At 41.8% G+C, this 14,895-nt stretch overlaps 2 protein-coding genes across 3 annotated transcripts in view; one reads left to right on the top strand and one right to left on the bottom strand.

Moving 5' to 3' along the window:
* Nucleotides 1-14,895, bottom strand: part of LOC308080264 (sodium/potassium-transporting ATPase subunit alpha-1-like) — a 377,427-nt gene that overhangs the window by 213,097 nt on the left and 149,435 nt on the right. The gene's annotated exons all lie outside the window — the stretch shown is intronic.
* The window catches only part of LOC308080271 (uncharacterized protein), a 193,304-nt gene continuing 182,597 nt past the window's right edge, over nucleotides 4,189-14,895 (top strand). The window contains exons 1-4 of the mRNA XM_080422064.1: nucleotides 4,189-4,237; nucleotides 5,273-5,470; nucleotides 7,031-7,143; nucleotides 7,421-7,490. Coding sequence (XP_080278190.1) covers nucleotides 7,467-7,490 — 24 coding nt within the window. The 5' untranslated portion in view covers nucleotides 4,189-4,237; nucleotides 5,273-5,470; nucleotides 7,031-7,143; nucleotides 7,421-7,466. The remainder of the gene's footprint in view (nucleotides 4,238-5,272; nucleotides 5,471-7,030; nucleotides 7,144-7,420; nucleotides 7,491-14,895) is intronic.

Raw genomic sequence — 14,895 nt, 5'->3', positions numbered from 1 at the left:
ATCATACTGCCACCTAGTGGCCTAAATAGATACATGTTTCCAGCTGTGTAAAGTAGTGAAGAGAGAAAACAAATCAGCTCCACATCAACTATTAAGAAAAGCCACCTTGTCGTTGCTGTTTGGAGCTCATCGTGTCACCAGTTGTCCAGAATGTCCCAACAGGACGGATACTCTCCCAGCTTCAAGCGACCGGCGGACATCATGCGGATGAGGAGGAAAAGAGGCCGGAGTGAAGCCTCCAGCAGCCCCGCGCAGAGAGCCTCGTCCCCGGGCTGCGTGCGGCTCTTCTCCCCGTGGCCGCTCCTCCTGTCCGTCCACAACCTGGACCCCCTCAAGGACCCCCTGGAACCACCTCAAGGACCCCCTGGCCCTGGAACCTCCTCAACGACCCCCTGGAACCTCCTCAAGGACCCCATATGAACCACTGGGTTCCACATCATTACAGGTATTTAGATTAGGCTACTACACACAGTAACTCCTACAGTGACAACACAAGTTATTCTCCATCAGAAGTCAGACAAAATCACAATCCACGATCGTATAACAATTACATTTTCATGTTTTTTAGGATTTGTTTTTATTATGATTATTAATCAAATATATGTTTAATTATATGTATATTATGATGATGATGATTATTATTATTATTATATTATATATATGTGTGTGTGTGTGTGTGTGTGTGTGTGTGTGTGTGTGTGTGTGTGTGTGTGTGTGTGTGTGTGTGTGTGTGTGTGTGTGTGTGTGTGTGTGTGTGTGTGTGTGTGTGTGTGTGTGTGTGTGTGTGTGTGTAAATTAATACACTTGTCTAACCACAAATGAAGAACAATGCATTTGCAGATGAAGCATTAGAAACAACAGCCATCCATTTCACGTAGCGTGCAGGTTAGAGGGCGAAGGGCTCGCTTCTTTTGGGCTTGTTTTCATAGACCTGTTGCTTGTTTCTCTCGCAAAACCTGGCAACCCTGAACATGCACGTTCAGTGTTGCCATGTCGGCTTATTATAAGCTTGTAAATATTGGTGGTTCTGTTTTTTTGGTCTTGTTTATTAAAGTGCAGTTGCTTATCGCAACGTGTTGTGAGCTTGTAGATCAGCTATTTTCAAATAGCCAATGTACTGTATGCGTTTAAAGGATGAAGGGCCCACTTCTTTTGGGCTTGTTTATCATCAATAAAGACCAATCTCTCTCCATCTCTCATCAGTGTCTGTCGAGTAACTAATGTACCCTGTTGTTTACCTTCATTTTGTCTCTCTCCCCATAGAGTCCCCAGGTCAGCGACCCAGCCCCCATAGCGCCCCCTGTCTGTGAGGAGTACCCGGCCGACTGGAGCCTGAAGACGAGGGTCCTGTTCACCTCCCAGCTGCCGTTCTCCTGGGCAGAGCAGCCCAGAGCCCAGGAGGAGGCTGCAGGTCTGACGCAGCAGTGCAGAGCCCAGTACACCACCCTGCCCCACAGCATACAGGTACTGCTACCTCACTGCTGCTCAACCCACAGGTCAGGACCCCAAAGTGGGTCATGTGGTATTAACACACACACACACACACACACACTCACACTCACACACATACACATACACATACACATACTGTACACACACACACTCTATCTGTCTATCTCTGTATCCCAGGACCCCAGGTGGTGTACGGAGCTGCGCTGTTCCTTCCAGCAGAGCCTGGTGTACCGGCAGCATCCCTCCCTGCCCTGGCTCTCACTGTTCCACCACGATCAACCCAGAGAGGAGCTTCGCCGGGAAGAGCGCCCCCCTGGGCACAGGATGCAGCACTGCAGCAGAGTCTGATGAGTGAATGGTGAAATCCATACTTTTCCTTTTTCCACAGTGCTACGAAATGACATCACACCACTAGTAACTGGCTGTAGCAAGTCGTTGTCAGCAGCTACCTCTGTGGCTTGGGTTCCTCTGACACTCAGGGACACGGGTAGATGGTTTAAACACATGTTGTAGAGCAGTGGTAACCAGCCGCTCAACTGCTCTTCAAAGCCGTCACATTTGATCCCAATACACAAATAGTGTATTGGGATCCCCTCAGCGCTGAGGAAGGCTCATGCTGAAATGTGTCCGTCTGTAGCTGCCCGTGCCACTGCCAGAAAATAAACGTCAAGTACTTGAAGTGACTGCTGGTGATCGTTTGATTTAGTCTAAATCTCTTTGAACCGTGCGCCCGGTGTTTGTGGAGAGTGCTCGCATTTCTTCTGCAGTTACCTCAGTATAGGGTCAACACATGTTCTGACAAGGTCATGGACAAAGAACACCTCTAATAGAGGAAGGCTGTGTTGTTTAAAAAGCCCCTGTAGTGGTTTTACTGTTATCAGCTGTTTAATGTTTCCTGTATCAATCCTATAGTGCTTGATTCCAAAGCCACCATGGGTCATTTGTGACAAATGAGTGCATTTTGAGTATGAAGTTCAACATGGTAACTTAAGCTCTTCTTGAAACAGCATTTGGCTAAAAGTGACATGTGATGATCATCATCCAGAGAGTCACACACTGTGATTGGTGTGACTGCCAGAAAATAAAAATAAATGGTTAGTAGGTTACTGTATTAGATTTGATGTGATTTGTGGAGGACAGGAATCTTCCACCTCAAAACTACTCTCTAAAATGTTACTTTACAAATCTGCCTGCCTGCAGATCAGTCAGTCTGTCTTCTCTCGTCAGTCTGTTGAAATCTAAAATGTGTCCATACTACTACCTCCGTCCCTACAGTATCAAGTAAGATATTTTAAGTATAATAAGTAATACGTTCATTCTTATTGATGCTCCTCATCGTACAAGAGTACGTTCCTCTGGATAAGTGCCTAAACTATCAAATCTACAAGTCAAACATTGAGGCTCTGTCCACACGTGTCCACAGAAAAAAAGGAAATTGTTACATGTCAAGTTTACACATAAACGCACGGTTACTATTCCACCATATTATTTAAATAATTGGTTCCGGTAATACAAAACAGACATATCTGTTATTCGATGTGCACACTTTATATTTTCATTGCATTATCTAAAAAGCACAGAGTAAGTTTCTGACTGGGCTGTGTGGGCTGTCATTGTGAGACTGTCAGGTGTTGACAGGCTTATAAACCTACCTGTGACTGTGTACATCTGGACTAGACCTGAATGCTGCACTATAGTATGTATTGCAGCAGGCTTTTCTTTATTTTTCACCTAATGGTTGATTTATTCAGTGCATAATCTCTCATCCAAACTACAAACCTCTGCATGAACTCATTTGCCTTGAATAGTTCATAGATTTAAACATTTTTCAGACCCAGTGATGTCACCGGGAGAGCATTATAAGTGTTGAATAGAAGTCATATATATCTCTCCCAGGGACTCAGTTAGTGTGTGTTTGACTTTTGCTTCTTGTATCAGGACTGGCTGTCATGCAAAACATAACCTCTGATTGGTGGTAAATGTTAGTCTGGGCTGTCAGCTTGCTGACCCAGTATCACACAATTGGTGTTAGACAGACTCTGTAAGTGTCCCACCCTACCTACATCTAGCTAGGTTACATTTGGGAGACAAAGTGCAGTGTAACTGCAATTTCCTGAACTACTAAATGTAAAATTATTACAGCAAAAGCAAATACTCAGGTAAAAAATGTCCCTCTGACTTTAAGGACACTTTCAGATTTCAATGGGTCTTTTATGCCCTTTACTTTCTATACTCCTGAGCTTCTAAGCACCCAGTCACTGACACAGAAGTAATGACATCAGACTAGAGGCTGTATCTATCTGTTCCAGTATATGAGTGGTCTATCGTTGTGTGTCTATCGTGTTTAGGTATTCAGTTCAGTCTGCCCCTAGTGGAGGAGAAGAGAAGGAGTAGGGGGCAGCAGGGATCCTCAACACAACGTGGAGAGGATGATGACACAGAGTAAGACACATCTCATTTCATTCTATTCTCCTCCTCTCAGTCACTCTCCAGTGTACATTTCCACCTTTATAGACATTATACTACCCTACACTACCTCATTTTGAGACTTCACTTCAGTCAGATTGAGATTAAAGCACTGTAGAAGAAGCTTTATATTTATAGTTTTCTTGTTGTTTTTATTGCCATCTTCCAGGCTCTCTGAATCAAAAGAGGTGGAAGACTGCACTGCCAACGAGGAAGAGGACGACGCCGATGAAGATGACCTGGAGAGGGGTTTCTCCTGGCTGGAGGAGATGGACATCCAGGACAAGATAAAGAAAGCAGACAGCATCTCCATTCAGCTGTATCCTTCACCAACCATGTCACCAGTCCAGCGTTTGACCATGTTGTGTCCATAATCCACATCTCTGTCCTCCATAATCCTCCATAATCTCTGTGATTGATTGATTGAATGAATACTTTATCAGACAGAAATGAGGTACAGTCAGACATTTGGGCTAAAAGGATAACACAAAAAAGTCCAGGGGACTTGTTTCCATTGTGGTCCTGGTATTTTTTACTTTACTGGAGTATTTCCACTTTTCAGTATGTTTACTTCTACTCCACTACATCTCAGAGAAAAATATTGTACTTTTACTCCACTACAATTATTTGAAAACTTTAGTTACTAGTTACTTTGTAGATTTTGATTATTATTACAAAACATACATTACCCAATTCAGCCCTATATACATTTTGGCCTGTTAAAAATAGCCGATCTACAAGCTCACAATGCGATGCGACGCATTGTGAGCTTGTAGATCTGCTATTTTCAAAAGATTTTTTATACATTTTTGAAAACTTGTGAAATGGGACATTCTGCATAATGAATACTTTCTACTTTTGGTACTTCAAGTACATTTTGCTGCCAGTCCCTTTGTGCTTTTACTCAAGTAAATTAATTCCGGACTTTTACTTCTAAGAGAGTATTTCTATATTGCAGTATTGCTACTTTTACTTAAGCAAACTTTTCCACCACTGCAGAGTAGTAGAATGAGAATGTTCCCATGTTTGTTCTATGAGTGGGGGGTACAAGATGGTTGTCGCTCCCTCTAGTATTGTGGCTGTGGGAGACCCTCACTTTGGAGAAGTAGTTAGTCAGGTATGAGGGTATTGAGGGCACTGTCCCTTACTCCCTTTAACTATCTTAAAAACCAATCCCATGTTTAATTACTTAACCCTTTCTCCTACCCTGAGCCATCCCAGACTAGCACAATGTGTTGGAATCAGGTGGGTCATGGGCTTTAGGCTGAGAAGTAGTGGAATCAGTTTGTTGTGGGAGGTCTGTGTGACTAGTTGAGCGTGTAGAGGTCCTTGACCGTGCCGTTCTCCTCTCCAGTGGTAAAGAGCATAGCTGGGTGTGTGTGGACCACAAGCCTGAGTCTGTGGTGCAGGTGGAGGGAGCTCACACCTTCACCCTCATCAACTTCCTCATCAACTGTAAGAGCCTGGTGGCGGCGGCCGGCTCCCAGACTGGCCTCCCCCAACACTGCTGGCCCCCACTGCCTTCTGAGGGGCCACCATGCACACACTGAAGGTAACGGGCACACACACACACACACACACACACACACACACACACACACACACACACACACACACACACACACACACACACACACACACACACACACACACACACACACACACACACACACACACACACACACACACACACACACTCTATACCTGTGTCTGACCTTCATTTAAGTCCACTTCTGATGCTAAACCTATTATAATAAGAGTGGATCAGAATAATAGATTTTTTCCCCTTTCTTTCTATTTTATATCATGGCTCTGAAAAAGGCTAGTCGTCTATAAGAGGGTCTGTCTGTGTGTCTGCTTGTCCAGAGCTAATCCGGCAAACTGCTGGACAGATCAACACCACATGTCTTGTGCACACTGACACTAGGCTCACATGGAACCTGCTAGGTTTTGTTCACATAATGTTCTATACTCTGAAATATTTAACATTAACTTTTTTTAATCATCATATTTTTAATCAAATGATGAAAGTCAAAGGGTCTTGGATTCTCCACATTTGGGCTCAGATGACGTTTATATGATGTCATTTAGGCTACCTATAACTGTTTAACTGTCTACCATAACTAGCTAGTCTCAGAGACAAGCCGTCTATAAGAGGAGGTGAATGGCTGTCTTAGGCTGAAACCATGCCCAAATATGGAGTCATGTGTCATAGATCCATCATAGATGACTGGCGTCATATACTGGACACATGAAGATAAGATCAACATGCAGCCACACCATTATTAGACCCCGTCTAGTTTGTCTTATGATGACATTTTCATGTTTTTTTTAGAAATGTAACTTTCTTTAATTGTTTAATTCATGAAACATATTGGAGTGAATAATGTGTTTCACATCACATTAATGTGTAATACTGCAAGTTGTGTTGTGATTTACTATTGTGTTGTTGCTCTCTTGGCAACAACATATTACAATACATCTCAATGGGAAACTTTGGGATTTGAAAAGAAAAGTTAGGTTTACTCTTCAAATGTAGATGTTGTTCTTAATGTGATATTCCAAAAGTACATCAAGGGTAGAGCTTTCAGTGAGCCTTAATCTTTCCATGGTTTCCACCATTGTTGAAATGAAGTAATGGCTCACTGATGCTACTCTAACCCTAACTAAAACTAATGTACCAGGTCCACTAAAAACATTCCACCACAGATGATCTATCAGGACCACAAGTCCAAGGGTCACAGTCCTTTTATTGGAACACCACCACTACCACTCAATTCACAAACATCAGGTGTTACTATACAGTAGCTTTGGTTTCCTATGAAGCAAATAAACAGAAAACTAAACACATGGTTTGAGTGACTATACAAAGAAGAAATGTTGTTGCTCAAATTGACCACAAGGTGGCTCTTTAACACCACAATTGGAACAGCATCATCATACAGGTGGCTAATAGTATGTAGTGGAGTCTATTAAGTCTATTTATTAAGGAAGCACAAAGAGGAAAGTCTTCTGTGTTGAATGGAGAACAGATCTATATGAGTCGTCTGGTGTTCCACACTGATCTACAAGCCCTCAACGTGTCTCCATGCAACACATTGTTGTCTTGCAGTGAGAGCTCCACTGTGCAGAGAGGCTCAAAGCCAGCAGCTGTGCCCGGCAGGAGAGCTCACAGGCAGGGAGGAGAAGTACAGACACTCCATGCTCATCTCTGGCAGCTTGTTTGTAGATGATCTGTACATCTTAGTTTAGAAATAGGTCATGCAGTTGCTCTGTCTTGATTCATTTCACATATCGTCGCTGTCGGGTGGAAAACTCATATGTCCATGACTGTTACTTTCAGAATTCAAAATGATCACAAATAGCAGATCACAATGTGTTTTAGCTTGTAGATCGGCTATTTGTACTACTTTTGTGTGACACTGTAGAATGATAAAGTAGGAAATGAATTTACATTTAGTATCTGATAGTGAGTCTGAAACTCTCTCTCTCTCTCCTGTAGGCTCATAGTGTACATGTGAAGACCCAGGTACGTTCTACCTACCAGGATGTGTGCAGTCTGGAGATCACAGGTACAGATCTACCCTCTCTGCTCTTTCTAATACAACATTACATACATTAGTGACGCACGGGTCAGACCGCCTAACTCAACATGAGAGTCTATCAGAACTGAACCCTCCCAACCCGTTTTCATGCACATAAAACAACCAAACCAACCCAGTCCACCAACCTGTGAATTGAAAATGAAAAATCAAACAAGGTAATTTAATTTCCAAAGGCTCTTGTCACATTCAGCAAACTTCTTAAAACAAAAATGAAGGTGCTTTTAATATCCTAGAAGTCCTGTTACATGCATTTCTCTTCAGGAAACGTCTCCTGTATAAATATGACGCATGAAAACAGCGTAGCATCGTTGTCTGTTTAGATTATGAGATTCTTAGATTCTGTCTGACATTCAACATTTCCAGCTCAACAAAGCTTTACACTTTATGTTCAACTAAATCACAAGAGCAGCTTATTAATCGTAGTGCAGCAACATGAGGAGTGCAAACTAAAGATGAACCTTATTGTATAGGTATCTACATGGTTACTAGACTAAAGATGAACCTTATTGTAGGTATTGTATAGGTATCTACATGGTTACTAGACTAAAGATGAACCTTATTGTAGGTATTGTATAGGTATCTACATGGTTACTAGACTAAAGATGAACCTTAGTGTAGGTATTGTATAGGTATCTACATGGTTACTAGACTAAAGATGAACCTTATTGTAGGTATTGTATAGGTATCTACATGGTTACTAGACTAAAGATGAACCTTATTGTAGGTATTGTATATGTATCAACATGGTTACTAGACTAGTCTGTCATCTCCTTCTGTAAATTAAACATTTGGAAGGTTTGGGCACACATGTGTGGATGATCAAACTAAGCGTTCTCCTTTATGGTCATGTGACCCTGGTAGGTGACAGCAGAACACTGTTGTGTTTTGGAAAAGTAGATTCAGATTTAGGATGAAGGACAAATGATACTTAGTGCATGAGGGTTCACTAGACTAGAGTCACATGACGTACATGTTGTCACCAGCTCCAGTCCTGCAGACATCTGCATGCCTCTCACATGTTTGACCTCACAGTGCATCCACTGGAACAGAGACATGGATGAGGAGAGGTGTGAGGACATCTGTCACTACACACATCTGTACAACTTATGGAACCCATGGGCTTTGAGGGTGCTTTCAAATGAGCGGGTGATGGGGGCAGCTTTGATGTGAGCTGAGAGGGGCTGCTGCTGAGAAGGCCCTGTCACCCCCCAGGTTCAGTGCTTTGTCTTGGGGACCACCAGGAGGTTGGCATCACCAGACCTGAGGGAGCGGGAGGGGGCGTGGCGGTGAAGGAGGTCAGAGAGGTAGCGGGGAGCTTGGTTGTTGAGGGCCTTGTTGTAGGTGCTGAGCATGCTATAGCTCTCATGAGGTGAATCAGCTACATAGAACATACAGCAACACTACATGTAATACATTCAACTAGGAGGTGTAACGGTTAGGCCTGTCACAATTATTACATCATCGTCTATTACATAATTATTACATCATCGTCTAATCACAATTATTTGAGATAATCGCAATTATTTTTGCATAATTGTCATAATCGTTGCCATGTTGAAACATTTTTTCAAATGTAATAATTTTATGGATGTAAAAATAGCTGATCTACCAGCTTACAACGCGTCACTTCGTGACACGTTGTAAGCTTGTAGATCAGCTATTTTTGATATTTTTACATGTATAGAATTATTTAATATGTCAATAATTTCTTTGTATATTTCAGTTATTTGTCATCTCTGCCCAGTGCATTTTTTTCTAAAATACTTCATATGTTCTCATGTTCAATGCTGAACACACAATTAAATCGTTAATCGCAATTATTTGAGTGACAATTAAACGTCAACTTAAATGTGTAATGGTGACAGCCCTAGTAACGGTTCACATATTCATACTGAACCATTTTGGTACAAGGAGTTGGGTTCAGTTCACACATGTACTGCACTAATGAAGAAAACAATACACTTGTTTTGCATGAGGAACTCCAAAGCCACATGCCCACATGAACATATTAAGAGTTACAGCACCTGCACAGGAAAGTCCTCTGTGTTGAATGGAGAACTGATCTACAAGCCAACAACGGGGTCGTGATGCAACCTATTGTTGGCTTGCAGTGAGAGTTCTGCTGCTCCGAGCATCTCAAAGCCAGCAGCTGTACCCGGCAGGAGAGCTCACAGGCAGGGAGGAGAAGTACAGAGTACACTATGCTGGTGTGAATTCAGCATCAGACTTTCACAGGAATAGAGCTTATGCAAAGGATAACATGTCATTTAGATAGCATTATGTAGACATAACTATAGTGTGTATAGTTTCAATGTACAGATTATAGATGTATTGATATTATACTGTTTAGACTGATGATAGGTTCTTGGTTTACCTATGATCCTAGATTACTATGTCTATGCATTTTGATGCATTACCTCGTGTTTTCCTTGCTTACTGTAAATCGCTCTGGATTAAGAGCGTCTGCTAAATTGTAAATTGCAAGCTCAACCATACAATACGTTGTACCTGTTACAGTGAGTCTGAATCTCTCTCTCTCTCTCTCTCCTGTAGGCTTGTATAGTGTAAGTGTGAAGACCCAGGTACGTTCTACCTACCAGGATGTGTGCAGTCTGGAGATCACAGGTACAGATCTGCCCTCTCTGCTCTTTCTAATACATGTAATGTTGACATCAGATCCTATCAGAATGTGTCCAACCCGTTCAGGCACATTAAACAACCCGTTCCACCAATCTGCAAAGGGAAGTCATTTCAGTGGTCATTGTGTCAGTGTGCAGGTTAAATAGGAAGCCAAAGCTCTCTGCTACTGTGCTCTGATCCAGAACCTCAGCTTCAGTACAACAGACAGACACGGCTAGAACACACAATAAATAGTATATACAGTATAACCTGCCCCTGTGACATCATCACCTGATCTGCTGCAGACACCCTGCCTCCCCCGCTCACAGATGGCCCCTAGACCTAGCCTGGTAAACCCTCCCTCCAGAAATCTCATTTGTATTTTATTTCAGGAGTGAGTCTGGCGGGAGTAATGTAGCTTTGATGTCCAAGTGGCCCTTTGATGTCCAATTAAGCCACTTTAGGCTGCAGTGATTATCACCAGGAGTAATTGGTTTGTCTTTGATGTTAATGAGCAGCTTCTATGAAAGGTGTATTGATTAATGACGTGTGAACCACTCGTCTTCCACCTGATTGGCCTACCCCCGCTGTCAATCACAAAACAATGAGCGAGGACGCTGATTGGCTCGGTTATTTGGTAATGCACTAGAAACGCCCATACAAGCCTTCATGCCAGACTCACTCCTGGAATCAAATGGAAATGAGATTTCCGGAGGGAGGGTTTACCAGGCTACCCTAGACCAAGGGTTCCCAAACTTTTCAGGCTGTGACCCCCCAAAATAATCATATTTGAACTGGGGACCCCCCACCCTGACAAGCACTTGGAATTGTAGGAGTTGAGGCATTACATTTAGTTTGACTCATTTCCACAGATATTCGGCACAATGTTTGCCTCTTTCTTACGTAATATTTGACAATTTGGCCATTTTGGTTTTTAAAAGGTTTTAAAAGTCCTTAAATTGTAACTTGTAAAGAAGTGTGCAGATACCCTGTGTTTACACGTACAGTATACTATGTCTTTGTTTGTTTACTGTTGAGTGAGAAAACAATGCTGCACATTAAGCTAATCATCTGTGGACCCCCCCGGTCTCCCCAAAATAATGTGGGGACCCCCCTGTGGGTCCCGACCCCCAGTTTGGGAACCACTGACCTAGACCATACCCGGCTGCCACATGCATCGCATCTTTAAATTACTATACAGAATGACTGACACAGCAGACAAACCTGACACTATCTACTGGCTATCTGAACCCATTCATTTCCACTAGCATTGCAACAAAATGCTAACAAGCTTGTGGAAGTGGATATTTCTCAGTAACTATAATGGTTTTCAACTATTTGTGCGATAGGGTATTTATTTTTGTAATTTTACATTAACCACTTGAACCCTCGCATCCATATCCTGCGGGGAAAATAGCAGATCTATAAGCTCACAACGCGTCTGTGACACAAGAGGTTTGATGTAGAGGGAAAAAAGAGCAGACCAAGTACTGTGCCAAAGGTCAAGTTTACAAAGTATTGAGGGTTGAAGTGGTTAAATGTCTGAAAACACACATTTAACATGAATCCAATATGTAGTGGGGGTCCCTGCTTCATCTCTCTCTCAGCTAAGGGGTCCTTGTTATGTTATGTTGGACTTTGATGCACCTGCTGTGACATGTCCCCCCAAAATGTTTTAATGTTTTTCTTTCTTTTTAGGGCAGAAACACTTTTCTGTGAGTGATTTTGTTACGTGTGCAACATTTGATGGAATTAAATCGTGCGAGTTCCAAGTTGTGTTTGAACTCTTCAATGATGTTTTTACATTGATTATAAAATGTACAGGATCATTTTCAGTGATTATTGCAAGATAAACCCCAACACACAGTGACACAGGACCGATGGACAGGACATTTACACTAAATATGTATTTTAAAATCGATGTATTAGCTTTTGCTCAGTGCTTCCTTAGCAACATAAACAGAGTCAGGACTGTGGTCTCTGAGATGTTGCAACAGTCTGATCCAACAGGTTTCATTTCCATTTTTAATGAACGCTACAGGCCAAAATATCAAATGACAGATGTCATGCCCCCTTGACAAACCATCCTCTTGGACAAATGTGAAGACAGAACAGATTGTGTTCCCCAGTCAACTGAAAGACATGAACACTTAACAACAACACAACAATCTTATGTTATGTGCTAACACACACAACACAGGCTTGATCACTGGGGCACATTCATTGTTAGAAAAAAAGTCTTCATGTTTTATTAGATACAAATTACAATGGTTTAGGCTACACACTTATGAGTGTAATTTGAAGGATTAGTGTTTGTGTGAGTGTTGATAAAATGTGAAGCTGTGTCTCAAGCACACATTTATCTAGCTATATGACTTGGATAAACTGACATCCATGCTTCACAACAGCAGTGTGTTGAGAGAGGAGGACAACACAACAACACAACACAACACAACACAACACAACACAACATCCTCTCTCAACACACTGCGTAGTGGAACATGGATGTCAGTTTATCCATTTCTCTCTTTTATCTCAAAATGTAAACAGATGGAGGTGCTGCTGTCAGCTCAGTGCACACATCAAAGCAAAGGTCACATCAGGACACGTTCTGTAGAATAAAATAACCTAATGTATGTTCAGTATTTCAAAATCATTGTTTTTAGAGAGTTTGAGAAACATTCATAGCCTGTATTGTATTTTCACATAATTGTCTTCTTCACAGTTCTAAACAAGTGTTTTGTTTTTCCTTAGGCCTGTATTTACAGTCAGTGTCAGATGGGGCCAGTGACCAGGAGACCTTTACTACCTACCGGGAGCCCATTGGTAATGTACTGTGAGTACAAAGTCTGACCACTAGGGTCCCTGTGTTACTGGCAACACATTCTCACTTGGAACTCATCAAATATGGCAGCTTGGTCACATGACCAGGCGTCACCAATGACCTCTAGTCACTGGTGTGTTTTGATGCTGGCCCAGCGGTGACGCAATCCACTTCTATAGAAATCCCACAACATCATCATCTACACGCCCTTAGTAGTACGATATACAAACAACCACAGCATCATATTTAAACACCCATGGTAGTATAATATAATTATGTATATTGAGTCAATTAATTCAGCATTTGTATTAGTAGCCTAGTAGTTGCAGGTTGCAGTAGTTGAAGCAAATTTCACTTGTTATGCAGGGCGTGCAGGCATTGAGCGACAGAATGCTATGAGATCCTATCACTGAACTAAGTTAAACTAAACAGCACTGAGGGAGAACTTGGCCTCAAATGCACTATAACTCACTTCCTAAAAAGCTCTGTTCAGACAGTTCAGTTACAAATGCAACATTTTGATTGGCTGAAGACAGTTCCTCTGTTCACTGGGCTGGACTGCATGAGGAAACGAAACAGGCAGCGTTCCCCATAGACTGAAGTCTCACCCAGACAGGAGTGGCTGACATAGTACCTCGGGTTGGGGCACCGCTTCCATCCAAGTAAAGACGTAGAGAGAGTATCGGTGGTGTCAGAAAGTGACGCCCAGGAATGTGACCATGAGTTTGTATTGAGTTTGTATTTGATGAGTTGGGAGTGAGAATGTGTTGTCTCTGACCTTTTATAGGTACAATTCCTTGAATAATCACACAATTCAAGCTCTCAACATCAAACCTTCCAGAAAATTGGATCTATGTTGTAGATTTGTCTCTGGCACTTGATATAAATCATTCAAATGATGCAGATCAGATGTGTTTGTGTATGCTGTTTGTGTGCAAGCATTCAATAAGTGTGTGTGTGTGTGTGTGTGTGTGTGTGTGTGTGTGTGTGTGTGTGTGTGTGTGTGTGTGTGTGTGTGTGTGTGTGTGTGTGTGTGTGTGTGTGTGTGTGTGTGTGTGTGTGTGTATTTAAACGGTCTCTGCTTGACACACCCTGCTCAATCCGATTGCCATGGTGATCCTAAATAATTGGTTTATGTAATTTAGCAACTGATGTATAGAATACTTCACGCCACAAACAATAAATGCAGTTAGATTAACAAAAGATAACGACAAAAGAAAACTGTAAATGCTGTCTCCAGTGGCATAGCGCAAAATTGCGGGGCCCCGGCGCAAGGACAGGGGCCCCTGCAGACGATGATGGTGCTTGTAAATGCCACAACGGATTCATTCATGTTATAGTAATTCATTCATGACTTATTGTTTTGGAACTTTATTAACTTGTAAACTATGACGTGGAAGTGCATTCTCATATTACTTGACAATTGTAGTATTCCAATCAATTAACAGTTCTGCTGACCTAGTACCTGCTAAAACTCTGTTACGTATTTGAAGGATGTTGAATGTATATTCTCATGGGCTCATGTCCAGAATAAAACATGTACTCTCAATGTTTGAAGGGTTTATGTTTATTGTCTTCCCTTTCCTGGCTCTCTCAACATGATCCTGTAAAATAATAAATAAAGTGCTACTTACAATTTCAAGAAATGTTTAGAAATACTATCATATTTTTAATGATACAACTTTTTTAAAAGCTTTGCGTTTGCTGTGTTTGGAAAGAAAATCATAATTGACGTGTTTCAGTATAATTTTTTTTTTTTTTTTTAACATTTCTTAAATATCCTGAGGTCTGAATTATGACTACAACTCACTCAATCAAGTTATGAAATGGCCGTAGAATTGCTGATTCCCAGGAAATGTCATGACAGCTCATTTTGATATGACACTGTTTATTTATTGTCACTCCAGTGGTTTTATGAGTGACGGTACT

This window comes from Gymnoscopelus braueri, assembly GCF_963280865.1.
Source record: "Gymnoscopelus braueri genome assembly, chromosome: 24".
Taxonomy (NCBI): domain Eukaryota; kingdom Metazoa; phylum Chordata; class Actinopteri; order Myctophiformes; family Myctophidae; genus Gymnoscopelus; species Gymnoscopelus braueri.
The sequence above is the reverse complement of the archived record's forward strand: the minus strand, read 5'-3'. Positions and strand labels throughout refer to the sequence as shown.